The 20830-nt window shown below is 37.9% G+C and overlaps 1 protein-coding gene and 1 long non-coding RNA gene across 2 annotated transcripts in view; one reads left to right on the top strand and one right to left on the bottom strand.

The window, feature by feature from the left end:
* Positions 1 to 689: 689 nt before the first annotated feature.
* LOC140847571 (histone-lysine N-methyltransferase PRDM9-like) lies at positions 690 to 5170 on the bottom strand. The gene is given in 6 exon segments (XM_073228275.1): positions 690 to 930; positions 932 to 940; positions 2091 to 2158; positions 3023 to 3276; positions 3488 to 3589; positions 5062 to 5170. Coding segments are annotated over 6 exon segments (783 nt in total).
* A 3236-nt stretch (positions 5171 to 8406) lies between these two features.
* LOC140847570 (uncharacterized) overlaps positions 8407 to 20830 on the top strand; it is a 28382-nt gene continuing 15958 nt past the window's right edge. The window contains exon 1 of the long non-coding RNA XR_012127627.1: positions 8407 to 8482. This is a non-coding gene — a long non-coding RNA (uncharacterized lncRNA). The remainder of the gene's footprint in view (positions 8483 to 20830) is intronic.

Below are 20830 nucleotides of genomic sequence, written 5' to 3'. Positions count from 1 at the left end.
TCTTAATCAGTCTGGCTAGGGGTTTATCAATTTTGTTTATTTTCTCAAAGAACCAGCTCTTGGTTTCACTGACTTTTTTCTGTTGTTTTATTCTTCTCAATTTTATTTATTTCTTCTCTGATCTTTATTACATCACTCTTTCTGCAGACTTTGGACCCCATTTGTTCTTCTTTTTCCAATTTCAACGATTGTGACTTTAGACTATTTGGGATTGCTCTTCCTTCTTTTAATCAGCCTGGATGGCTAGATACATTCCTCTTAGAACTGCCTTCGCTGTGTCCCACAAAAGTTGGGGTTTTGTGCTGTTGTTGTCATTTGTTGCCACATATTGCTTGATCTCTTTTTTAATTTGGTCATTTATCCATTGATTATTTAGGAGCATGTTGTTAAGCCTCCATGCATTTGTGAGCCTTTTTGTTTTCTTGTACAATTTGTTTCTAGTTTTATACCTTTGTGGCCTGAGAATTTGGTTTGTAGAATTTAAATCTTTTTGAATTTAGTGAGACTCTCTTTGTGACCTAGTATGTGGTGTATTCTGGAAACAGGATATAAATGTTCCATTGTGCACTTGAGAAGAATGTGTATCCTACTGCTTGTAGTTCTGTAGATGTCTATTAGTCCATCTGTTCTAGTGTTGAATTGCAATTTTACTGACTTTATCCTGGATTTTACTCTTTGTAAGAGTTGGACTATGAAATTCCCAAGAATCCTTTCATTTCTTTCCAGTTTAAGGAACAGTGGTGCTCACCTTTCCCTGCTGTGAGCTCTCCCTTCCACTTGCTTCCCCACTTGATGCCCAGTTACTGGCCATACTCATCTCCATACCAGACCAGCAGTTCATAGCCTGGCCTGATGACTTGGCAGATTCTGTAGAAGATTTGACTGTGATACTGAAAGGCCACAAGGTTCTGCTCTTCTTTGTTACTGGGAGTTTACATACCTAAAATTACAGCAGGGCAAAGGGAAGAAAACCACAGGCATAAAATTCCAGCTACTTATCACACCCACATTCAGCTCCATGCCTGATGTTTATGGCTGGCTTTGATGCTGCTGCCACCTCCCCTTACTGTTCCTGGGGAATCTTCTCTACATGCCTAAGTCTCCTTCACAATATCATGTGAATTATTATTGCCATGTCTTTCTTACTGTGCTCATCCTGCCTAGAATGCTTTCCTACTTTTCCTAATTATTTTCTAAAGCATGATTTCACACATAACCTCTATCTCAGTTTGCCATAAAATCCACTGATGTTTAGCTTCTCTTAGTTAAGTCTGTTTTGTAACACAGAACTTTGGGCTTGATTACGGGCTCTGCTTCTAGATTAGCACATATCATCCTAACTCATATCCTGTTTTGATATGCCTTTGTCCAATCTCTCTGCCCTTTATTTAAGGTACCATTTACTTGCTTCCCCCGGGTTTCTACAGAAAATGGAAGACCTTTTTCCTTAGCATAATAGCACAGGACAATAATGGTTCATTCACATTCTGTATCCCCCTGTTAAGGGAAGGGGCTGGGTCATCAAACCCAGAGGTTCACGGACATACTGCAGCTTATTTGTACGCAGGCTGCAGAACCCAGTTCTAATTAGAAGTGAAGCTAAGAAGATTTGTTGCCCTCCCTTGTTTTAATTTATCTGGGAATTGTGTACTTCTTGAAAAAAATAGGAAAATATTAGTTAAATCATCATGAAATCACGGTTTTAATGTGCTTGTCTGCAATAAATCCTCTATAAGAACATGGATTATAATGTGTTTAGTTAAAGAATTCCCTTGTCAGGACTGGAACATAGTAAATGCCTAATAAATGTTGGTTAGATAAGTTAAAGCATGTGAATCTAGGCTCCTCAACGTTTCTTCCAGAGATGAAATTCTGTCTAGCCAGAGAGATTTATATTTGAGGAGACACACTATCTTTTAATTTCTTGTTTTTTTCTAAATATCTCTTGAAATAAAAAAAAAACACTGTATGGGAGAAAGGTGAAACAGAGGCTTGAGGGAGACAACTGAGGGAGGCATGATGAGAAGGAAAGGATTAGGACATTGTGAGAGTCAGATGTCCTCTCCGAAACTGATAGAACTTTGCCTTACCTCATCCAGTTGGCCCAAGATTCATCCTTTCCATCCATGTCCTCATAGGAGTTACTCCCTGTGGTGATCTGAATTACATAAAGACAAGTTAAAGGATTTTTTGCTGGGGAACATAACAGAAGAAGTGTTATACTGTACCGTTATCAATGTGCTTTCATCTGCATGGAATCAGCCACCCAGTGAATGTGACATGTTCCTCAGCCATCGTCTACATATCTGAATCAATTTCCCCCTCAGAGCAAGGGCCCTGCATGGGAGGAGCCACTAGTCTATGTCGGTACTTCCATGCTCCCAGCTACCCTCTGATATTTACCTGGGAGCTCCATGTTGATGCAAAGTCCACTCAGTACACAGAGCTGACTGTGTTATCTCCATCCATGTTCTGGCATGTAGAAGGTCAGGATCCACCAATCCACAAGAGGGGTGTAGGAATCAAGAGAACAGGGGAAGAGATAGAGGCTTCTTACCATTCAGGACTACCTGCTGTTGGCTGCCCGACAGCCTTTGAGGTGTATTCCAAGTCCCAGTTACTACCATCTTGCTCCTGAGTTCATTTGAAAACATTTAAAATTTTTTTTGTACATTTTGGCTGCACTATTGGTGGTAGAATATATTATAATATGGATCATCTCTACTTCTGTATTTATTTATTTATTACTAGACCTCAACCAGTCTTCTTTTTCCCCTTCTACCTCTCTCTTTCTCTAGGATGTACTGTATGCAGTCATGTAGTTTGTATTAATATATTAGAAATCTACAAATCTGTTTTGTACTTTTATACTGTTGGATACTTATAATCAAAACTTTTACTAGAGTATTGAATAAATTTAGTCTTATTAGAAAATAAAAAAAAAAGAAAATGTTCTGCTCATCATCATCCCTGGCCCAGTTTACATGTCTAAAATTACAGCAGGCAAAAGGGAAGAAACCACAACATAAAATTCCTCTTCTTCTCCTGTGATATTGCCCTCACAGGGGCCAAAGTGCAGACCCAATGGCAGATCAGATGTTTCCTTCCACACTCCAAGCCCAGCCTCAGGAATGCTCAATGGTCTGATTTTCAGCCAAGTGGGAAGAGTGATTGCTGAGCAGCTGGGGTTTCCCTTGTCAATTGCAGTGTCCTTTGCAAATATAGCAGGCCCATGAGGAGCACAACTGTCAATGATGTTCTGACACCTCTCACAATCTGGAGGTGAGAGCAACATTTGTTAAGAAAAGCATAGTGCACGTTCTTGGACATAGAGTTCAGAAAGAGTGCCGGCACTCACACCATTTAGCTTCAGTCCTATATTCCAAGTCATTAGAAGAAGGGAATAATGTGGGGACTAAAGAATGAGATGAAATTACTGTACCAAGACACAACAGCCTTCTCTGAATGGGCCAAAAGGGTCACTTACAGAGGTTGTTGTCATCCTGGGGCTCGCTGACCTCTTGGGATGCACAGACCTTTCTTTCTCACAGGCTACATATCTTTCCTTCAGTTGCCTCTCTCCCAAGTTCTCAGTTGGAGAAGAGTAGGTAAGTGAGGTTGGTGAGGTCTGGAATGTTAATTCCTTTTGTTCAGAAAATGAATTATCTTGCCATAAAATGATTCCTTGTTATTCTACGTACTCTGGTTTTCACGCCATTAACTACTGGTTCAGCGAGACTAGGATTCAACACTGACTATGGATGTTTATTTGAATTTAAGTTATTCTGATTATCAGGTTAAACTTCCCAAAGTTCGTACTTAGAAAATGGTTTGTTTAAACATTTATTCATTCAGAGAATATTTGTTGAGGGCATGTAACATGGTAAGGCATTAAACAAAGGTCTGGGCATACAATACCAAGAAAGTATGGTCTGTTATCACAGACAGATGGATTGGATAACTTGCACAGGCCAAATATTTTATTTTTAAATTAGTGTTTCCAAAAAATACATGAGCTACGTAGCCTTATCTTCACTGTACAAACTGAAATTCAGGAACCCAGAGAACGTATAAGATTTTCCCAAGTCCATGGTGCTAATTTCAGGCCTCAGGTTAGCTCAGCTTAAACCCAGGCCTATCCAAGTTCAAACCACATGCCTTCACCATATTCATCACTTTCTATAGGACTGAGAGGGACTAAAATTTTTCTTCTTACCAATTTTTTGTCATGAGTGATATCCAGAGGTACTTGCTTTTCCAGGAGGGGACACTGGCTTCTGAGCCTCCTCTGAGCCACTTATGTTCAGAAAGTTTGCTGTTTCTGACAATTCCTTCAAACTATATTCATTACGTAGTGACACCTTGAATGTGCCCTTCAATGGGAGAGTCACGTATTAAGACAATATGCATTCATTTACTTCTTTAAGGCTTATGATTTGTTTTCACATGCATGACTTTAGTTAATACTTTAATAACTCTGGCAAATACAGCAGGAATCTGAATACTAGAGGGAAAAGAAAGGGCCTAAATGGGCAGTGAAAACAAGAGTAGAAACCGTGTAATTTTTAAATTCAAAGTCTCATTGATCTTATGTTCATTTCAAGTATAGAGGCTTGGCCTTCCCTTTGCCTCTTGGTTTCCAGGTGGAGAATTGGTACACCTAAACTCCACTCCCAGGCCATTTAAATCACCAACTACATACACTCAGTATATCAATGATCAAGCCCATTTCTTCTCGTTTATCTAAAGAATAAGTCTTTCGACGTGGCTCTAGTTCCATCTTTCTGCCCTCCAGTTGAAGAACTATGCGTACAAACACGGTTCCCAAGTGAAGGTCATAATGGTAGTTGTTGATGCAGTCATCTCCAGAGGAGACAGAGGAGGTCTCGAATCCCGAGTCCACCTCTCGCGAGACCAATATTCGCGAGATCACCGTTCGCGAGATCACTTCGCGAGATCACTATTCCCGAAACCATATATGAGACCACACTTTGTGAGCCCGGGCTCGTGAGAACAGCGTTAGTGAAACCAATGATCGTGAGATCAACTTCGCGAGACTACCGATCGCGGTCCTGCGGTGTAGTGAACGTGGCCTCCGAGGGTGCGGAGGTAAGTCCGTCGTGGCCCAAGAGCTAAGACTCCAGCTTACTGCTAGCCCCTCAGCCGTCATCTCAAGGGTGAAGTGTTCTCACCGTGAGCTCCCCTAGGGCACGGGATTCTCGTGTTGGTTTTGTGGCTGCTGCTAGTGCGTGAAGGGTCAGGTTCCTCCCTGCTTGTCCCTGTTTCGGCCGTCCTTGGTTTGGGCTCACCAGTGACGTTTCCCTCCGTCCTGTACGAGCTTATGGGTTCGTCAGGCTCTCTCCTTACTGTGGCTTTCCGTCTGTTTCTTGCTTCATTTTATCGGAGATGACTCTCTCTGCGACTCGTGTAACCCGCCCCCCCACCCCCCCCCGGTACTTGGATTTTCCTGCTCAAATGGACTTTTCATTCACAGATGTTTCTTCTCTCAATATTTTTCCTTCCGATCTCTGCATCACAGTTCCTCTCTTGTTTATCACCTTTTCGTTTTCAATGTCTTCGTCCCTGCTCATGGGCTTTGAATCTCTGAATTTTTTGAATCTATTTTTTCACTTTCTCTGTGCTTATTTTTCCATCTTCTCTCCTATCTTCTTGCTGTTTTTATATCCCACTATCCCTCTGTTCTTTCTCTTAAAATCGGATACTCTTGGAATATATCTGTATGAACTTGTCCTCCCCAGTTGCAGAGTTTTGTTCACACTTGCCCCCTTGTCATTCGAGTTCTCAAAGGATAGAAGTACTTTGGCGCTGTGTTTCTGTGACTGTCAGACTTTGTGTACTGGTCCTGCCCTCTTTTTCTCCCCCATCTCTCTGTCTTACGCAGTCTGTCCCTTGGTTTCCTCCTTTGGAATCCCTGTGACTTCCTTTGTACAGTGGAGCTTCATTTTGTGCCTGTTTCTCTCTCTTTCCTGTGCTGCAATTATTTCCTTTTTTTTTTTCTCCTTCTGAGCCTTTTCTCTTCTCATTATCTTTGTCTCTGGTATTTTCTGTTTGTTGATGGATGCCTTTAAGTGTCTTTTTGGTTTTCCACTTTACCCTGTAGGTTTGATTCTCTCTAATGTTGCCTCCTCTGTCCTTGAACCTGAGTTTTAAACATTTTATTCTTTTATGGTGGTTTAATTCTGCTGTCTCTCTGCATGAGGAATATTTTGCTTTACTTCCTCTTGTTTCCACTGCTGTTTAGTGTTTGCTTACCATCTCCTCCCTCTTCATGTTATGATTAAAAACACTTTTTAACTAATTTTACTATTTTTCACCATGCTATAAAGACTCACTTATTGTTTGTTTTCTTATTCTTTTTCCCTTGCTCTTGATTATCTTCCTCCTTTTGTTTTTAATTTTAAAACTTCACACATGTTTTCCTGTTTTCAGAATATTTCCCTCTCCTGATCTAGCCCCCAGGGCTGCCTTGTTCGTTACTCTGAACGTTAGATCTACTTGCTGATGTTTTTTCCCCCCATCGCCTCCGACTATTAAAAGAATAAGAGATGGTACATAGCAGTAAGGGTTGGGAGAAGCATTGGATGCCTTTTCTGCTCATCTTTGCGCTCCTTATCCTCCTCCTTTCTTATATTATAGAATTTTGTTTTATGTTATTTGGTATGTTTAATGGACAATTACTTAAAGGACATTATGGTTAATAGACTCCCCGTACTATAAATTGCCCTCCACTTCCCCCACTTCAATCACTGTCCATGAGTGTAGTAGGATGCTGTAGAATCATTACTTGTCTTGTCTGTATATACTGCCTTTCCTGTGTCCCCCCACCTACTACATTGTGTGTGCGAATCGTTTTGACTCTTTCCCCCCTTTATTCCGCCCTTCCCACACATCTTCCCCAGTCCCTTTCCCACTGGTAATTCTCAGTCCATTCTTGGGTTCTCTGAGTCTTCTACTGTTTTGCTCCTTCAGTTTTTTCTTTGTTCTTGTACTCCACAGATGTCTGAAATCATTGGATGCTTGTCTTTCTCTTCTTGGCTCATCTCACTGACCATAATACCCTCTAGCTCCATCCATGTTGTTGCCAATGGTGGGATTTGTGTTCATCTTATGGCTGAATAATTCTCCATAGTGTATATGTACCACATCTTCTTTATCCATTCATCTACTGATGGACACTTAGGTTGCTTCCATTTCTTGGCTATTGTAAATAGTGCTGTGATAAACATAGGGGTGCCTATGTCTTTTTCAAACCGGTCTTCTTCATTCTTAGGGTAAATTCCTAGGAGTGGAATTCCTGGGTCAAATGATATTCCTATTTTGAGTTTTTGAGGAACCTCCATACTGCTTTCCACAATGGTTGAACTAGTTTACATTCCCACCAGCAGTGTAGGAGGGTTCCCATTTCCACATCCTTGCCAATATTTGTTGTTCGTCTTTGGTATGTTGGCCATCTTAACTGCTGTGAGGTGATATCTCATTGTGGTTTTAATTTGCATTTCATCTTCCTCCTTTTAATGTAAATTTAAGTCTTCTTCTTGACAAATTAGGAATGGGATTTTCTTGGATTTCATATGGCCTTATATGAAAATGGCTGAAGAAGAGTCAACATCATCGTCATGTGCTCCTACCTCTGTGGAAGAAGAGCAATTAAAATAAAGAAATTTGATTATTTTCTCAGTGGATACAGATGCCTTGACTGCAACCACTAGGACTCTGTCCGGCTTGTCCAGGACCAAGTCTGGCTCTGACTCTGTCAAGATGTTGTTAAAAAATAAAACTTTAAAGGTAATGTAATAATATTTAATGATTTTAGTTTGTCTCCCTATTGCTGCTTTTAAATTTTAAAGTGTAAATGTAATTAGTAGTTTTTGAGGTGCCATGATTTTTAGAAGATTTAGAAACATTGACTTTAGACTCTGATCATCTGAATCCTAGTCAGGATACAAACATAGGGTAAACTGTGACCTTTGGAAAATAACTTAATTCTTCAGATCTTTGTTTCTTTGTAAAAAATAACACAAATGTCTTCAGTTTTGACAATGCCATTCTAGATTGACACACCATTACAGATTCTGTCTTCTTAGTGAAATATCTGCATTATTACTGACAAATGGTCTGCCCCTGTTAATATAAAGAGAAAATTTTAGATTTTTACAAGTTTATAGAAAACGGGTAAAATCATGCAACTAGCACAGTGAATTAAGATAAAAGATTGATTAATAAGAGTGCTATGACGTAGTGGTTCATCTTCATTCTTATAAGTTCATCATAGCTGCATGACAATGTTACATTTTATAAACATTGACATTGTCTTCCAAATCATTTGTTTCATGAAATTTTTGCTAGATAAACTCCTGATGCTGGAAAAGTACACTGAAAAACATGGCAAAAATTAAAGGAGGCTATAAAAGATATCCAGCACAACGCTTCCATTAAATAATACTTGGAAGAACTCTGCCAGGTGTGTGTTACTTTGTATACAACTATTTATTAATTATAATGGAGCCAAGATTTATGGAATTAATTGAAAATTTGTTTTGAATCTCGTTGATCTGTTTTATAATCATGCATACTATTCACAGAATCCATCATTGATTATAGTCATGCAATCCATTACATGTTTTTCTCCAAGTTTTTGTATGCTTTATTTAGTTACATTTAAGCTTTGTACACAATTGTACTCTTAAGTGTATTTTCTCCTACTAATTTCACTCAGTTTATTATGTTCTTGTGCATTTTTTTCTGGTATTAAAGAGTGTGTTCTAGCCTATTTATTAAAATCAGAGAGGAATATACTGAATCACAAATGAGCTTCAAGTATAATTTAATCATTGAATTGCCTAATTGTTTTGTAATTTCTTTATAGTCCATCTTTTTCCTCCATTCTAACTATGAAATACCCTCAAGTAAGTGTTCCTTAATACAGTTAAATATGAGAGCTACTATTCAGGAGCAAAGTTATACATTGGATTACCCTTTTATAATAATGCAGTTAGTGTTGCATTTGCTTCCTTTTGTTATTATCATTTATCCATTCTGTATAGTACATGAACTCTACAAATCATAAGCCATTAAGATAGTTTTCTGCTTTTCTTTTCATTTCCTCTCTCTTTGTTCAATCTAATGCTTTACACATACTTGCAACCTCGATCACTTTTTCTTTGTTATTATTATTTATTATAAAATTTGTAACACTGACAATCAATTCTTTTGGATAAATACTTTCATTCCATACTACATTCCTTCACTGACACTGATGTATTGATATATTGATATGTGTTCCTTTTACGAGTCTCCCATGTATCAGCCACCCTATTAAATCACTTGATAGGCTTGTTGAAACCATTTGGCAAGTAATTTCAACTTACTGAGTCTAAGATTTTTCATTTCTAAAGTGCTAATAATAAAAGTATATTTTTATGCTATGGTGTAATTTTAGAAGGATAAAATGATATGTGATTTACATAAGGATTTGGAATAGTGTCTGATAGTAAGTACTAAACTGAAGCAATCATTCTTTCTCTTCTAGTACTTCCTTCTTCATATATGTGGAATAGTTTCAGTTACATGCCTTAAGTTTAAAGATAAAATCAGAATATTATTCCATTAGATCCACGTGTCTATTTATTTCTAAGCAGAAGGTTGCATGTTTACCTTGTATACTGAAGCATTTTTACATACTCCCTTGAATATACAGTTTTTGAAGCATGTATCTTGCCTGATCCTTTTCTGTTGTGGGGAAATGCACATCAAATAGTGTTATTGTAGGTTTACATTCAGTGACATCCAGTGCATTCATAATATACAACCACTAGTACTATCTAGTTTTAGGGTTCTTTTCATGACGTCACTAGGAAACCTCACCCCCACTAAGGATTTCTCTCCATTCATTTTTGAATCTAGCCCTTGATGTTTGTTAATCACCTTTCCGTATCTATTGATTTACCCAATCTGAATTTTCCATGTAATTGGAATCACTTTTTGTGCATCACTTTTTGTGAATGGCATAATATTTTCAAGATTCATTCATGTTATTAACACTTTTCAGTACTTCATTCCTTTTCATGAATAAATAATATTGATGATTACCACATTTTATTTACACTTTCATTAGTTAATTGATATTTGGGTTGTTCATTATGAATAATGGTGGAGTGAGTATTTGTGTACCTTTCTGTTGGACACCTGCTTTTGTTTATTTGGGCTTATGCCAAAAGTGGAGGTACTGAGTTATGTGATAATACTATATTAAAATTTTTGGAGAACTGCCTAATAGTTTTCTGTAGTGGCTGTGTCATATTATTTTCCTGTACAAGGCAATTTATGAGGATTCAGTTTTTCCCCGTCCACAACATGTTATTTTCCATTTTTTAATTTGAGACTTTGTAGTGGTTCTGTTTAGATTTACATTGTCTGAATGACAATTGTTGTAAAGTGTCTTTCCACGAGCTTCTTGGCCTTTTGTGTATCTCTGTGAAAAGGGTTTATGCCTATCCTTTGTCCGTTTTAATTGATTTGTTTTTCTTGTGTTAAATTGGATAAGTTATTTTTTATACTATGGACAGTGAACTTTTACATATGTGATTTGAAAATATATTCTCCCACATACAAAAGTTTATATTAAAAATTAACATGACAAAAAGTTATCTGAAAATAATCAGTTTAGTAAGAATTAGTACATTTACAGTGCTGTGCTTTGTAAAGTGTACACTGCCTCTATCAAGTTGTTTTTACCACTTAAGGGGAAATCCTTTCCCACACTGAACAGTTACTTCCCATTTACTACTCCTTAAATCCCTGACCAGCACTAACTTGCTTTTCTTCTTTTAAAGAGTAACTAGTTCTGGATATTTCACATGAATAATATTAAATAGTATGTTATTCTTGTGCTCATTTTCTTTCAGTTAGCATTATGTTTTTAAGATCTGTCTATGTTAGAATATGTCTTTGAACTTGTGCTTTTTTATGGCTGAAGGGTTTTTTACTAAATGGCTATATCACAGCTTGATTTCTGTGCATCCCTTGATTGGCATTAGCTTATTAAGTTAATTCTTTAATTTACAGAGAAACTTCACATTGTTTTCCTCAGTGTGGCACCATTTTACATTGCTGTAGTAAAGATGTAAAGGTTGTCTTTTCTGTACACGCTTGCTAACACTTGATAATTTTGGTGTTATGGCTGTAACTATCATAATGAATGTGAAGTGATACCTCCCCAAGATTTTGATTTTAATTTCCCAAAGGGCTGATGTTAATGAGCATGTTTGCATATCCCTGTTGAAATATCTGTAATTTCTCATAAGAACCGTCTCAAGTCTTTTTCCTATTTCATTATTTAATGTGATGTTATTCATGTAACACAACTGATGCAACAACAATTCTTAAAGGTGCAGTTTATGATGTTGTGCAGCCATCATTTCTGTTAAGTTCCAAACATTTTTCTCTTCCAAACTGAAATCCTGTCTCTATCAAGCAACCACTCCCTCTTCCACCATACCGCAGCATTTAGCCAACATTCACCTGCCTTTTCTCCTTATGGCTTTACCTGTTGTAAACATTTCATAAAACAGAATCATAGATATATCGTCTCGTTCTGAATATTCAATGAAACAGAATTATACAATATACTGTCTCTTGTGGTAGTTTTCTTTGACTTAGCATAATGTTTTCAAGATTCATCCTGGTGACAGCATGCATTAAAACTTCGTTGTGGAATTATATTCTACTCTATTATGTGCTGTATTTTATTTATTCACTTGTTAGTTAATGAACACAGTTTACCCACTTCCAGCCTACTGTAACTAATACTGTCGTGAGTATTATTGTACACGTATCTCAGTCTGTTTTCAGTTATTTTATGTATTATGCTAGGTGTAGAATGGCGGGTTGGGTGGTGGTGCTTAACTTTAGAGGAGCTGCCAGACTATGTCCCACAAAGGCTGCACTATTTTATATTTCCTTACGTGTAGTATATGAAGGTTCTGTTATTTCTTTTTGGTCAACAATTGGTACTCTCCATTTCAAAAAAATATTTCCACCCTACTAGATGTGAAGTGATGTTCACTGAGGTTTACATTTCTCTAGTGGCTGATTTCATTAATAGTCTTTTTTCTCAGGTGCTTATTGGTCATTTGTATCTCTTGGAAAATATCTGTCTAAATCCTTTGCTGATTTTTAAATGGATTGTCTTTCGGTTTGAAGTACACAAATTCCATATAAATGTTGGATATAATAATCTTAACAATGTGAGTTTCACCTGTTTTCCACTCTGTGGGTTGACATTTCACTTTTTGATAGTGTCTGTTGATTGGCACAAAAGTTTTCAGTTTTCCTGGAGTACAGTTTCTCTGTTTTTCCTTTTTTGCCTCTGTTTTTGGTATTATACTTAAACAAATGTGGAAACAAATGGCATGGAGATTTCGCCCTATATTTTCTTCTGAGAGTTTTACAATTTCAGGTGTTACAGCTTACCCCTTTGCTGTGTTTTCATTTCTGCACATGCTTTATAAAGAAAGATTCAACTCTGCGTGTGGGTATCAATTTGTTTAAGAGTTTGTTCTTCCCCCTTAAACAGTATTGTCCGACTTGTTAAATATCCGTGGAGCCATAGATGTAAATTGTATTTCTAGGCTCTCAATTTGATTTTATTAGTTTATATTTCTATTCTTATTCCCAAACCATGCTGTATTGAGTGCTGTACTGTAGTCTTTATTATTATCCATACATCCTTTTTACTCTCCGCTTCACACTAATCTCCATTGAACAATCTGCGTGTTTGCTGACCCTGACTTCTGTCCTATCTGTTGAATCCCTTCCTTGAATTTTTATTTCTGCTTTGCATATTTTTTCAGATTATGTTCTTTTTAAAGGTGTACATTTCTTTCTTTAAGACTTCCTTTGGCTTGGCATTCACCCCATTTTCTTCTGTTCCCAAGCTAATTTTAGCCATTTGAGAGTATTTGCAGCAGTTGATTTAATTCATGGTGATGAGTCCAGTGTTTTTGCTTCTCTATTTATAGTTTTGTTCATTTTTTAAAATTCCGGAATAGACCATTCTTATAATTTTTGTTGCAACTGAAAATTTGGAGTATTATAGTGTGGCCACACTGAAGATCACATTCTGCCTTTACCCCAAGGCAGAAAAAAGCTGCTTCCTCGTTTGTGTGCTAAGTATCTGCCTTGTAATCACTTTTATAAAGCGTTTTATAAAGACAGAATTTCTTTGTTTTGTGTGGGATTTGAACATCCCTGATTCATTAACTTTGAGCTAACCAGTCATTTTAGTGAAATTTGCTTCAATCCTATAGCCAAACAAAACAAAAATTTCCCTGACTTTTAAGATGGGATTTGTGTTGGGACATTCACTCATTTTTAGCCATTCTCTTTACTGTTCTGATTTAGTCTTCAGTCGTTCCTCTTGGGCATATCCTGAAGGTAAGCTTGATGTGAAATTAGGGGTTCTTCAGGTATTTTCTGAGAATATGTCCAGCCTTGGGCATGTGTGTGTCCTCCTTGATGTTCTAGGGATACACAAGAAGTGGTTCAAAACACTTACTTCTTCATGCTTAACTTTCCCAACCTCTGGTCCTTTCTAGGTTGTTCTACATGCTACTTGTCCCATTAGTTATCTCTTGACTCAGATGGCTAAGCCTAGTAATATATTTCTTCTAATTTTTTAGACAGTTCCCTGCGTAGCTCCCTCTCTTGAGTAAACTCGAAAGCAGGAGGCACAAAGACAAGCCCCGGAGTGGAAATATGCATCTACAATTCCTTGAGAAGAAGGTCTGTATTCCCGTCTTCAGTAAGCTGTGAACTTGCTGTCACTAAGGTAAGTGGGTGCTTTAACACCACAAGGATCTATTGCTGAAATGCAGCAGCATTTTTCTTCAGGAAATGTTCCTCTGCTTTAAATTTTACTTACATTCCAGAGCTCTGAAACAGCTGATTCTGAAACCCCCTTCTTTTGGCCTGCCTGATTGTCATTTTATGGAGGGATGGGGTTTTAAGGTTTTCTGTCACTATTTTGGGGGCATCACTCCAATAATGAGGTATATTTTAATAAAATCTAAATGGTTGTTGCATTATGAATTAGCATTTAATGAAATTGTGTATAGTTATTGTGTTTTATTCTCTTTCATTTTTGAAATTTTAAACTAAAAATCATGAACTAGAAAGACAATGTGTGTATTTTATATCAGTGATTCGGATTATATTTTTATTAAAAATTTTAAGTTCTTGGCATTCCTTTTTCTAAGATAGGTTTGTGAACATTAATTTCTATGTAAAATATTAAGTGTATTTTCTTAGGTTCTTTCATATACTGCAATTTTGGAAAGAGGATTTTACAATTTTGTGGTTATATTAATATTATATTGACATTTGTTTTAGGTCATTGGTCTGTATGAAGAACTCTGTTTTCAGTATTCAATGCTTCTAATAAATATAGAAAAGTATTTAATTTTTTCAACTTTATTTTTGAGTAAGCAAATTTTTTTCTAATTTTTCAGATGTTGAAGACTTTTGCTCCTTCAAGTTTTCTGCGAACTTGTATAAACAACTGATGTGGCTTTGTGAACTCCATATCAAGGCACAAATTCATCAGTTCAGGAAGTATCCTTTTTTGAAACCAGATGCTGCGAGTTCTTTTCCTTTCCTTAGACCATCTTTTCATTTACTGATTTTTGTCTTAGATTTTATAATTATTATTTTGAAATATTCAATTTTGCAGAACATTATATTGACTCTGGATGAACAATCTACTGATTCATCATCCATATGCATTCTTATGTGCTCTCCATGATCAGTTTTAGCCCATTGTCTACAATATATATATTTTGTAGTTTCACCATATGGCAAAGTTTGCTGTATTTTCATTTGGAATTGCTTATGATGCTCTATGAGATTGATTTGATAAACATTTTCTATTTTTATTTTACTATCATTAATATACAACGACATGAGCAACAGTGTGGTTACTAGATTCCCCCGTTATAAGTCACCCCCACCACGTACCCCATTACAGTCACTGTCCATCAGCATAGTAAGAGGAATAGAGTCACGAGTGGACTCCCCTGTACTATCCTGCCCTCCACGTGCCCGCCTCCAAGTTATGTGTTCCAATCGTAATGCCTCTTATTCCCCTCCTTCCTCCCTTCCGGCCCACATGTCCCAGTCCCTATCCCTTTGGCAACTGTTAGTGCATTGTGGGCTCTGTGAATCTGCTGCTGTTCTGCTCCTTCAGTGTTTGCTTTGTTATCATGCTGCACATGAGTGAAATCATTTTGTACTTGGATTTCCCCTCCTGACTTACTGCACTGATGATATACCTTCTAGCTCCAACCATCTGGGCCATATCTTCTCGATCCACTCATCTACTGATAGCACTTAGTTTGCTTCCCTATCTTGGCTATTGTAAATAGTGTTGCGATAAACATAGGGGTGCTTATGTCTTTTTGGAAGTGGGAGCCTGCATTCTTAGGGTAAATGCCAGGAGTGGAATTCTGGGTCAAATGGAATTTCTATTTTGAGTTTTTTTTAATGACCTCCATGCTGCTTTCCACAATGATTGAACTAGTTTACATTCCCACCAGCAGTGTAAGAGGGTTTCCCTTTTTCTGCATTCTGGCCAGCATTTGTTGTTCCTAGTCTTTGCTATGTTTTCCACCCTAACTGGTGTGAGGTGGTATCTCACTGTGGTTTTAATTTTCATTACCTTCTTATGTGCCTGTTGACCATCTGAATTTGTTCTTTGTAGATGTGCCTGTTTGTATCTTCCACACATTTTGTAATAGGATTATTTCCTTTATGGTTGTTGAGGCATGTGAGTTCCTTATGTATTTTGTATGTTAACCCCTTGTTGCATATGCCATTTGCAAGTATAATGTCCCATACTGTAGGAGGCCTTTTTGTTCTGTTGATGGTGTCCTTTGCTGGACAGGAGCATTTTGGTATGATGTAGTTCCTTTCGTTCATTTTGTATTTTGTTTTCTTTGCCTGAGGAGATGCATTCAGGAACTTACTTTTCCTTTAAGTTGTGTATTCTTTTTGGTCAAAATTTCATCCTCAACAACATCCAGACCACATCCCCACCTGAGAGAACCCAGCACCTCACGAAGGGGGTAAGACACAAGCCCCAGGCCGGCGGGACCCAATCACACCTCCCCCAGCTCCCAGCAGGAGGAGAAGAGTCAGCAGGGAAGGAGAAGGAGCCCAGGACTGCTTAACACCCAGCCCCAGGATTCCAGACCAGAGCGCAGACACAGTGCATGCGTGGGGTCCTGGATTCTAGGGAAACAGGGCGGCAGGACTGCTGAGCGGGTGGCTAAGGCCATCACCAAAGAACAAAGAAACGGGAGCAGCCATTGTTTTTTTTTTTTTTTTTTGGCAAGTGGTTTTTGGAAGTCTTAAAGGGACAGGGACCCCAATACTAGTGAAGCAGGGAAGAAAGATCGGTGAGCAGGTGCCTGAGAACAGCACCTGAGGGCAAAGAAATTGTGTTTTTTCTCTTTTTTAAAATTATTCAATTTTCTTTGGTTGCTTTTGTTGTTTTGGAAGTCTTAAAGGGGCAGGGCAGGACACTTAGTCGAGAGCCAGAGAATCTCGGGTTCTCTGGGCACTCTGACCCCCTTGGCAGCAGGGAGCACAGAGGCACCCTTTGGAGATAAATAGCCTCCCAGCCCCTCCCCCTCCAATAGAGCTCCACCATTTTGGAGCAGCAGCCCGAGCCAGGCCATGCACACAGCAACAGTGGAGATAAACTCCATAGCACCTGGGCAGGATGCAGAAGCCCTGTCTGCGCATAGCTGCCCAGCACAAGCCACTAGACATCGCTATTATCCCAGGAGAGGAAGGCCACAAACCAACAAGAAGAAAAGCTCTTTCTTCTTCACTCATATCAGATCTGCAAACTATCTCTATCACCATGAAAAGGCAAAACAACAGGTAGACAAAGATCACAGAGTCAACACCGAAGGAGACAGATCTAACCAGTCTTCCTGAAAAAGAATTCAAAATAAAAATCATAAACATGCTGACAGAGATGCAGAGAAATATGCAACAGCTAAGGGATGAAGTCCAAAGGGAGATCACAGATGCCAGGAAGGAGATTACAGAAGAGAAACAAACGCTGGAAGGATTTATGAGCAGAATGGATAAGATGCAAGAGGCCATTGAAGGAATAGAAACCAGAGAACAGGAACATATAGAAGCTGACATAGAGGCAGTTAAAAGGAACTCCAGGAACGAAACAATACTAAGAGAACTATGTGACCAATCCAAAGGAACAATATCCGTATTATAGGGGTACCAGAAGAAGAAGAAAGAGGAAAAGGGATAGAAAGTGTCTTTGAAGAAATAATTGCAGAAAACTTCTCCAAACTGGGGGAAGAAATAATCTAATAGACCATAGAAATACACAGAACCCCCAACAGAAAGGATCCAAGGAGGGCAATGCCAAGACACATAATAATGAAAATGGCAAGGATCAAGGATAAGGAAAGAGTTTTAAAGGCATCTTGAGAGAAAAAGGTCACCTATAAAGGAAAACCCATCAGGCTAACATCAGAATTCTCAACAGAAACCCTACAGGCCAGAAGAGAATGGCATGATATATATATAATGCAATGAAACAGAAGGGCCTTGAACCAAGGATTCTGTATCCAGCACAACTATCATTTAAATATGATGGCGGGATTAAACAATTCCCAGACAAGCAAAAACTGAGGGAATTTGATAACCACAAACCACCTGTACAGGGCACTGTACAGGGACTGCTGTAGATGGGAGGACTCCTAAAAGGATCTCAGAACAAAACACACAACATATGAAGAATGGAGGAGGAGGAATAAGAAGGGAGAGAAGAAAAGAATCTCCACACAGTGTATATACCAGCTCAATAAGTGAGATAATGTAGGCAGTAAGATACTAAAGAGGCTAAGCCTGAACCTTTGGTAACCACGAATTTAAAGCCTGCAATGGCAATAAGAGCATATCTTTCAATAGTCACCCTAAATGTAAATTGAATGAATGCACCAATCAAAAATACAGAGTAATGGAATGGATAAAAAAGCAACACCCATCTACATGCTGCTTACAAGAAACTCACCTCAAACCCAAGGACATGCACATACTAAAAGACAAGGGATGGAAAAACATATTTCAGGCAAACAACAGTGAGAAGAAAGCAGGGGTTGCAGTACTAATATCAGACAAAATAGACTTCAAAACAAAGAAAGTAACAAGAGATAAAGAAGGACACTACATAATGATAAAGGGCTCAGTCCAAAAAAAGGATATAACCATTCTAAATATATATGCATCCAACACAGGAGCACCAGCATATGTGAAACAAATACTAACAGAACTAAAGAGGGAAATAGACTGCAATGCATTCATTTTAGGAGACATCAACAAACCACTCACCCAAAAGGATAGATCCACTGGGCAGAAAATAAGTAAGGACACACAGGCACTGAACAACCACTAGAACAGACGGACCTAATAGACATCTATAGAACTCTACACCCAAAAGCAACAGGATATACATTCTTCTCAAGTGCACATGGAACATTCTCCAGAATAGACCACATACTAGCTCACAAAAAGAGCCTCAGTAAATTCCAAAATATTGAAATTATACCAACCAACTTTTCAGACCACAAAGGTATAAAAGTAAAAATGAATTCTATGAAGAAAACAAAAAGGCTCACAAACACATGGAGGCTTAACAACATGCTACTAAATAATCAATGGATCAATGAACAAATCAAAATAGAGATCAGGGAATATATGAAAATAAATGACAACAACAACACAAAGCCCCAAATTCTGTGGGACGCAGAGAAAGCAGTCCTAAGAGGAAAGTATATAGCGATCCATGCACACTTGAAGAAGGAAGAATAATCCCAAATGAATAGTCTAACATCACAATTATCGAAACTAGAAAAAGAAGAACAAATGAGGCCTAAAGTCAGCAGAAGGAGGGACATAATAAAGATCAGAGAAGAAATAAACAAAATTGAGAAAAATAAAACAATAGCAAAAATCAATGAAACCAAGAGCTAGTTCTTTGAGAAAGTAAGCGAAATAGATAAGCCTCTAGCCAGTTATTAAGCGAAAAAGAGAATCAACACAAATCAAGAGAATCAGAAATGTGTACAGAAAAAATCATGACACACTCCACAGAACTACAAAGAATTATTAACGACTACTATGAAAACCTACATGCCAACAAGCTGGAAAACCTAGAAGAAATGGACAACTTCCTAGAAAAATACAACCTCCCAAGGGTGACCAAGGAAGAAACACAAAAGTTAAACAAACCAATTACGAGCAAAAAATTGAAATGGTAATCAAAAAACTACCCAAGAACAAAACTCCGGGGCCACACGGATTTACCTTGGAATTTTATCAGACACACAGAGAAGACATAATGCCCATTCTCCTTAAAGTTTTCCAAAAAATAGAAGAGGAGGGAATACTCCCATACTCATTCTATGAAGCCAACATCACTCTAATACCAAAACCAGTCAAAGACCCCACCAAAAAAGAAAATTACAAACTAATATCCCTGATAAACGTAGATGCAAAAATACTCAATAAAATATTAGCAAACAGAATTCAACAGCATATCAAAAGGATCATACACCATGACCAAGTGGGATTCATCCCAAGATGCAAGGATGGTACAACATTCGAAAATCCATCAACATCATCCACCACATCAACAAAAAGAAAGACAAAGACCACATGATCATCTCCATATATTCTGAAAAAGCATTTGACAAAATTCAACATCCATTCATGATAAAAACTCTCAGCAAAATGCGAATAGAGGGCAAGTACCTCAACATAATAAAGGCCATATATGATAAAACCACAGCCCACATTATACAGAACAGCAAGAAGCTGAAAGCATTTCCTCTGAGATCGGGAACCAGACAGGGATGCCCACTCTCCCCACTGTTATTTACCGTAGTACTAGAGGTCCTAGCCATGGCAATCAGACAAAACAAAGAAATACAAGGATTCCAGATCGGTAAAGAAGTTAAACCGTCACTATTTGCAGATAATATGATATTGTACATAAAAAACCCTAAAGACTCCACATCAAAACTACTAGAACTGACACCGGAATACAGCAAAGTTGCAGGATACAAGATTAACACACAGAAATCTGTAGCTTTCCTATACACTAACAATGAACCAATAGAAAGAGAAATCAGGAAAACAATTCCATTCACAATTGCATAAAAAAGAATAAAATACCTAGAAATAAACCTAACCAAAGAAGTGAAAGACCTATACCCTGAAAACTACAAGTAACTCTTAAGAGAAATTAAAGGGGACACTAACAAATGGAAACTCATCCCATGCTCATGGCTAGGAGGAATTAATATCATCAAAATGGCCATCCTGCCCAAAGCAATATACAGATTTGATGCAATCCCTATCAAATTACCAGCAATATTCTTCAATGAACTGGAACAAATTATTCAAAAATTCATATGAAAACACCAAAGACCCAGAATAGCCAAAGCAATCCTGAAAAAGAAGAAAGTAGGGGGGGATCTCACTCCCCAACTTCAAGCTCTACTACAAAGCCATAGTAATCAAGACAATTTGGTACTGGCAGAAGAACAGAACCACGGAGCAGTGGACAGATTAGAGACTCCAGACATGAATCCAAACATATATGGTTAATTAATATTTGCTAAAGGAGCCATGGAAATACAATGGCAAAATGACAGTCTCTTCAACAGATGGTGCTGGCAAAACTGGACAGCTACATGTAGGAGAATGAAACTGGACC

Source organism: Manis javanica, chromosome Y (genome assembly GCF_040802235.1).
Source record: "Manis javanica isolate MJ-LG chromosome Y, MJ_LKY, whole genome shotgun sequence".
Taxonomy (NCBI): Eukaryota; Metazoa; Chordata; class Mammalia; order Pholidota; family Manidae; genus Manis; species Manis javanica.
This window is presented reverse-complemented; position numbering and strand designations above follow the sequence as displayed.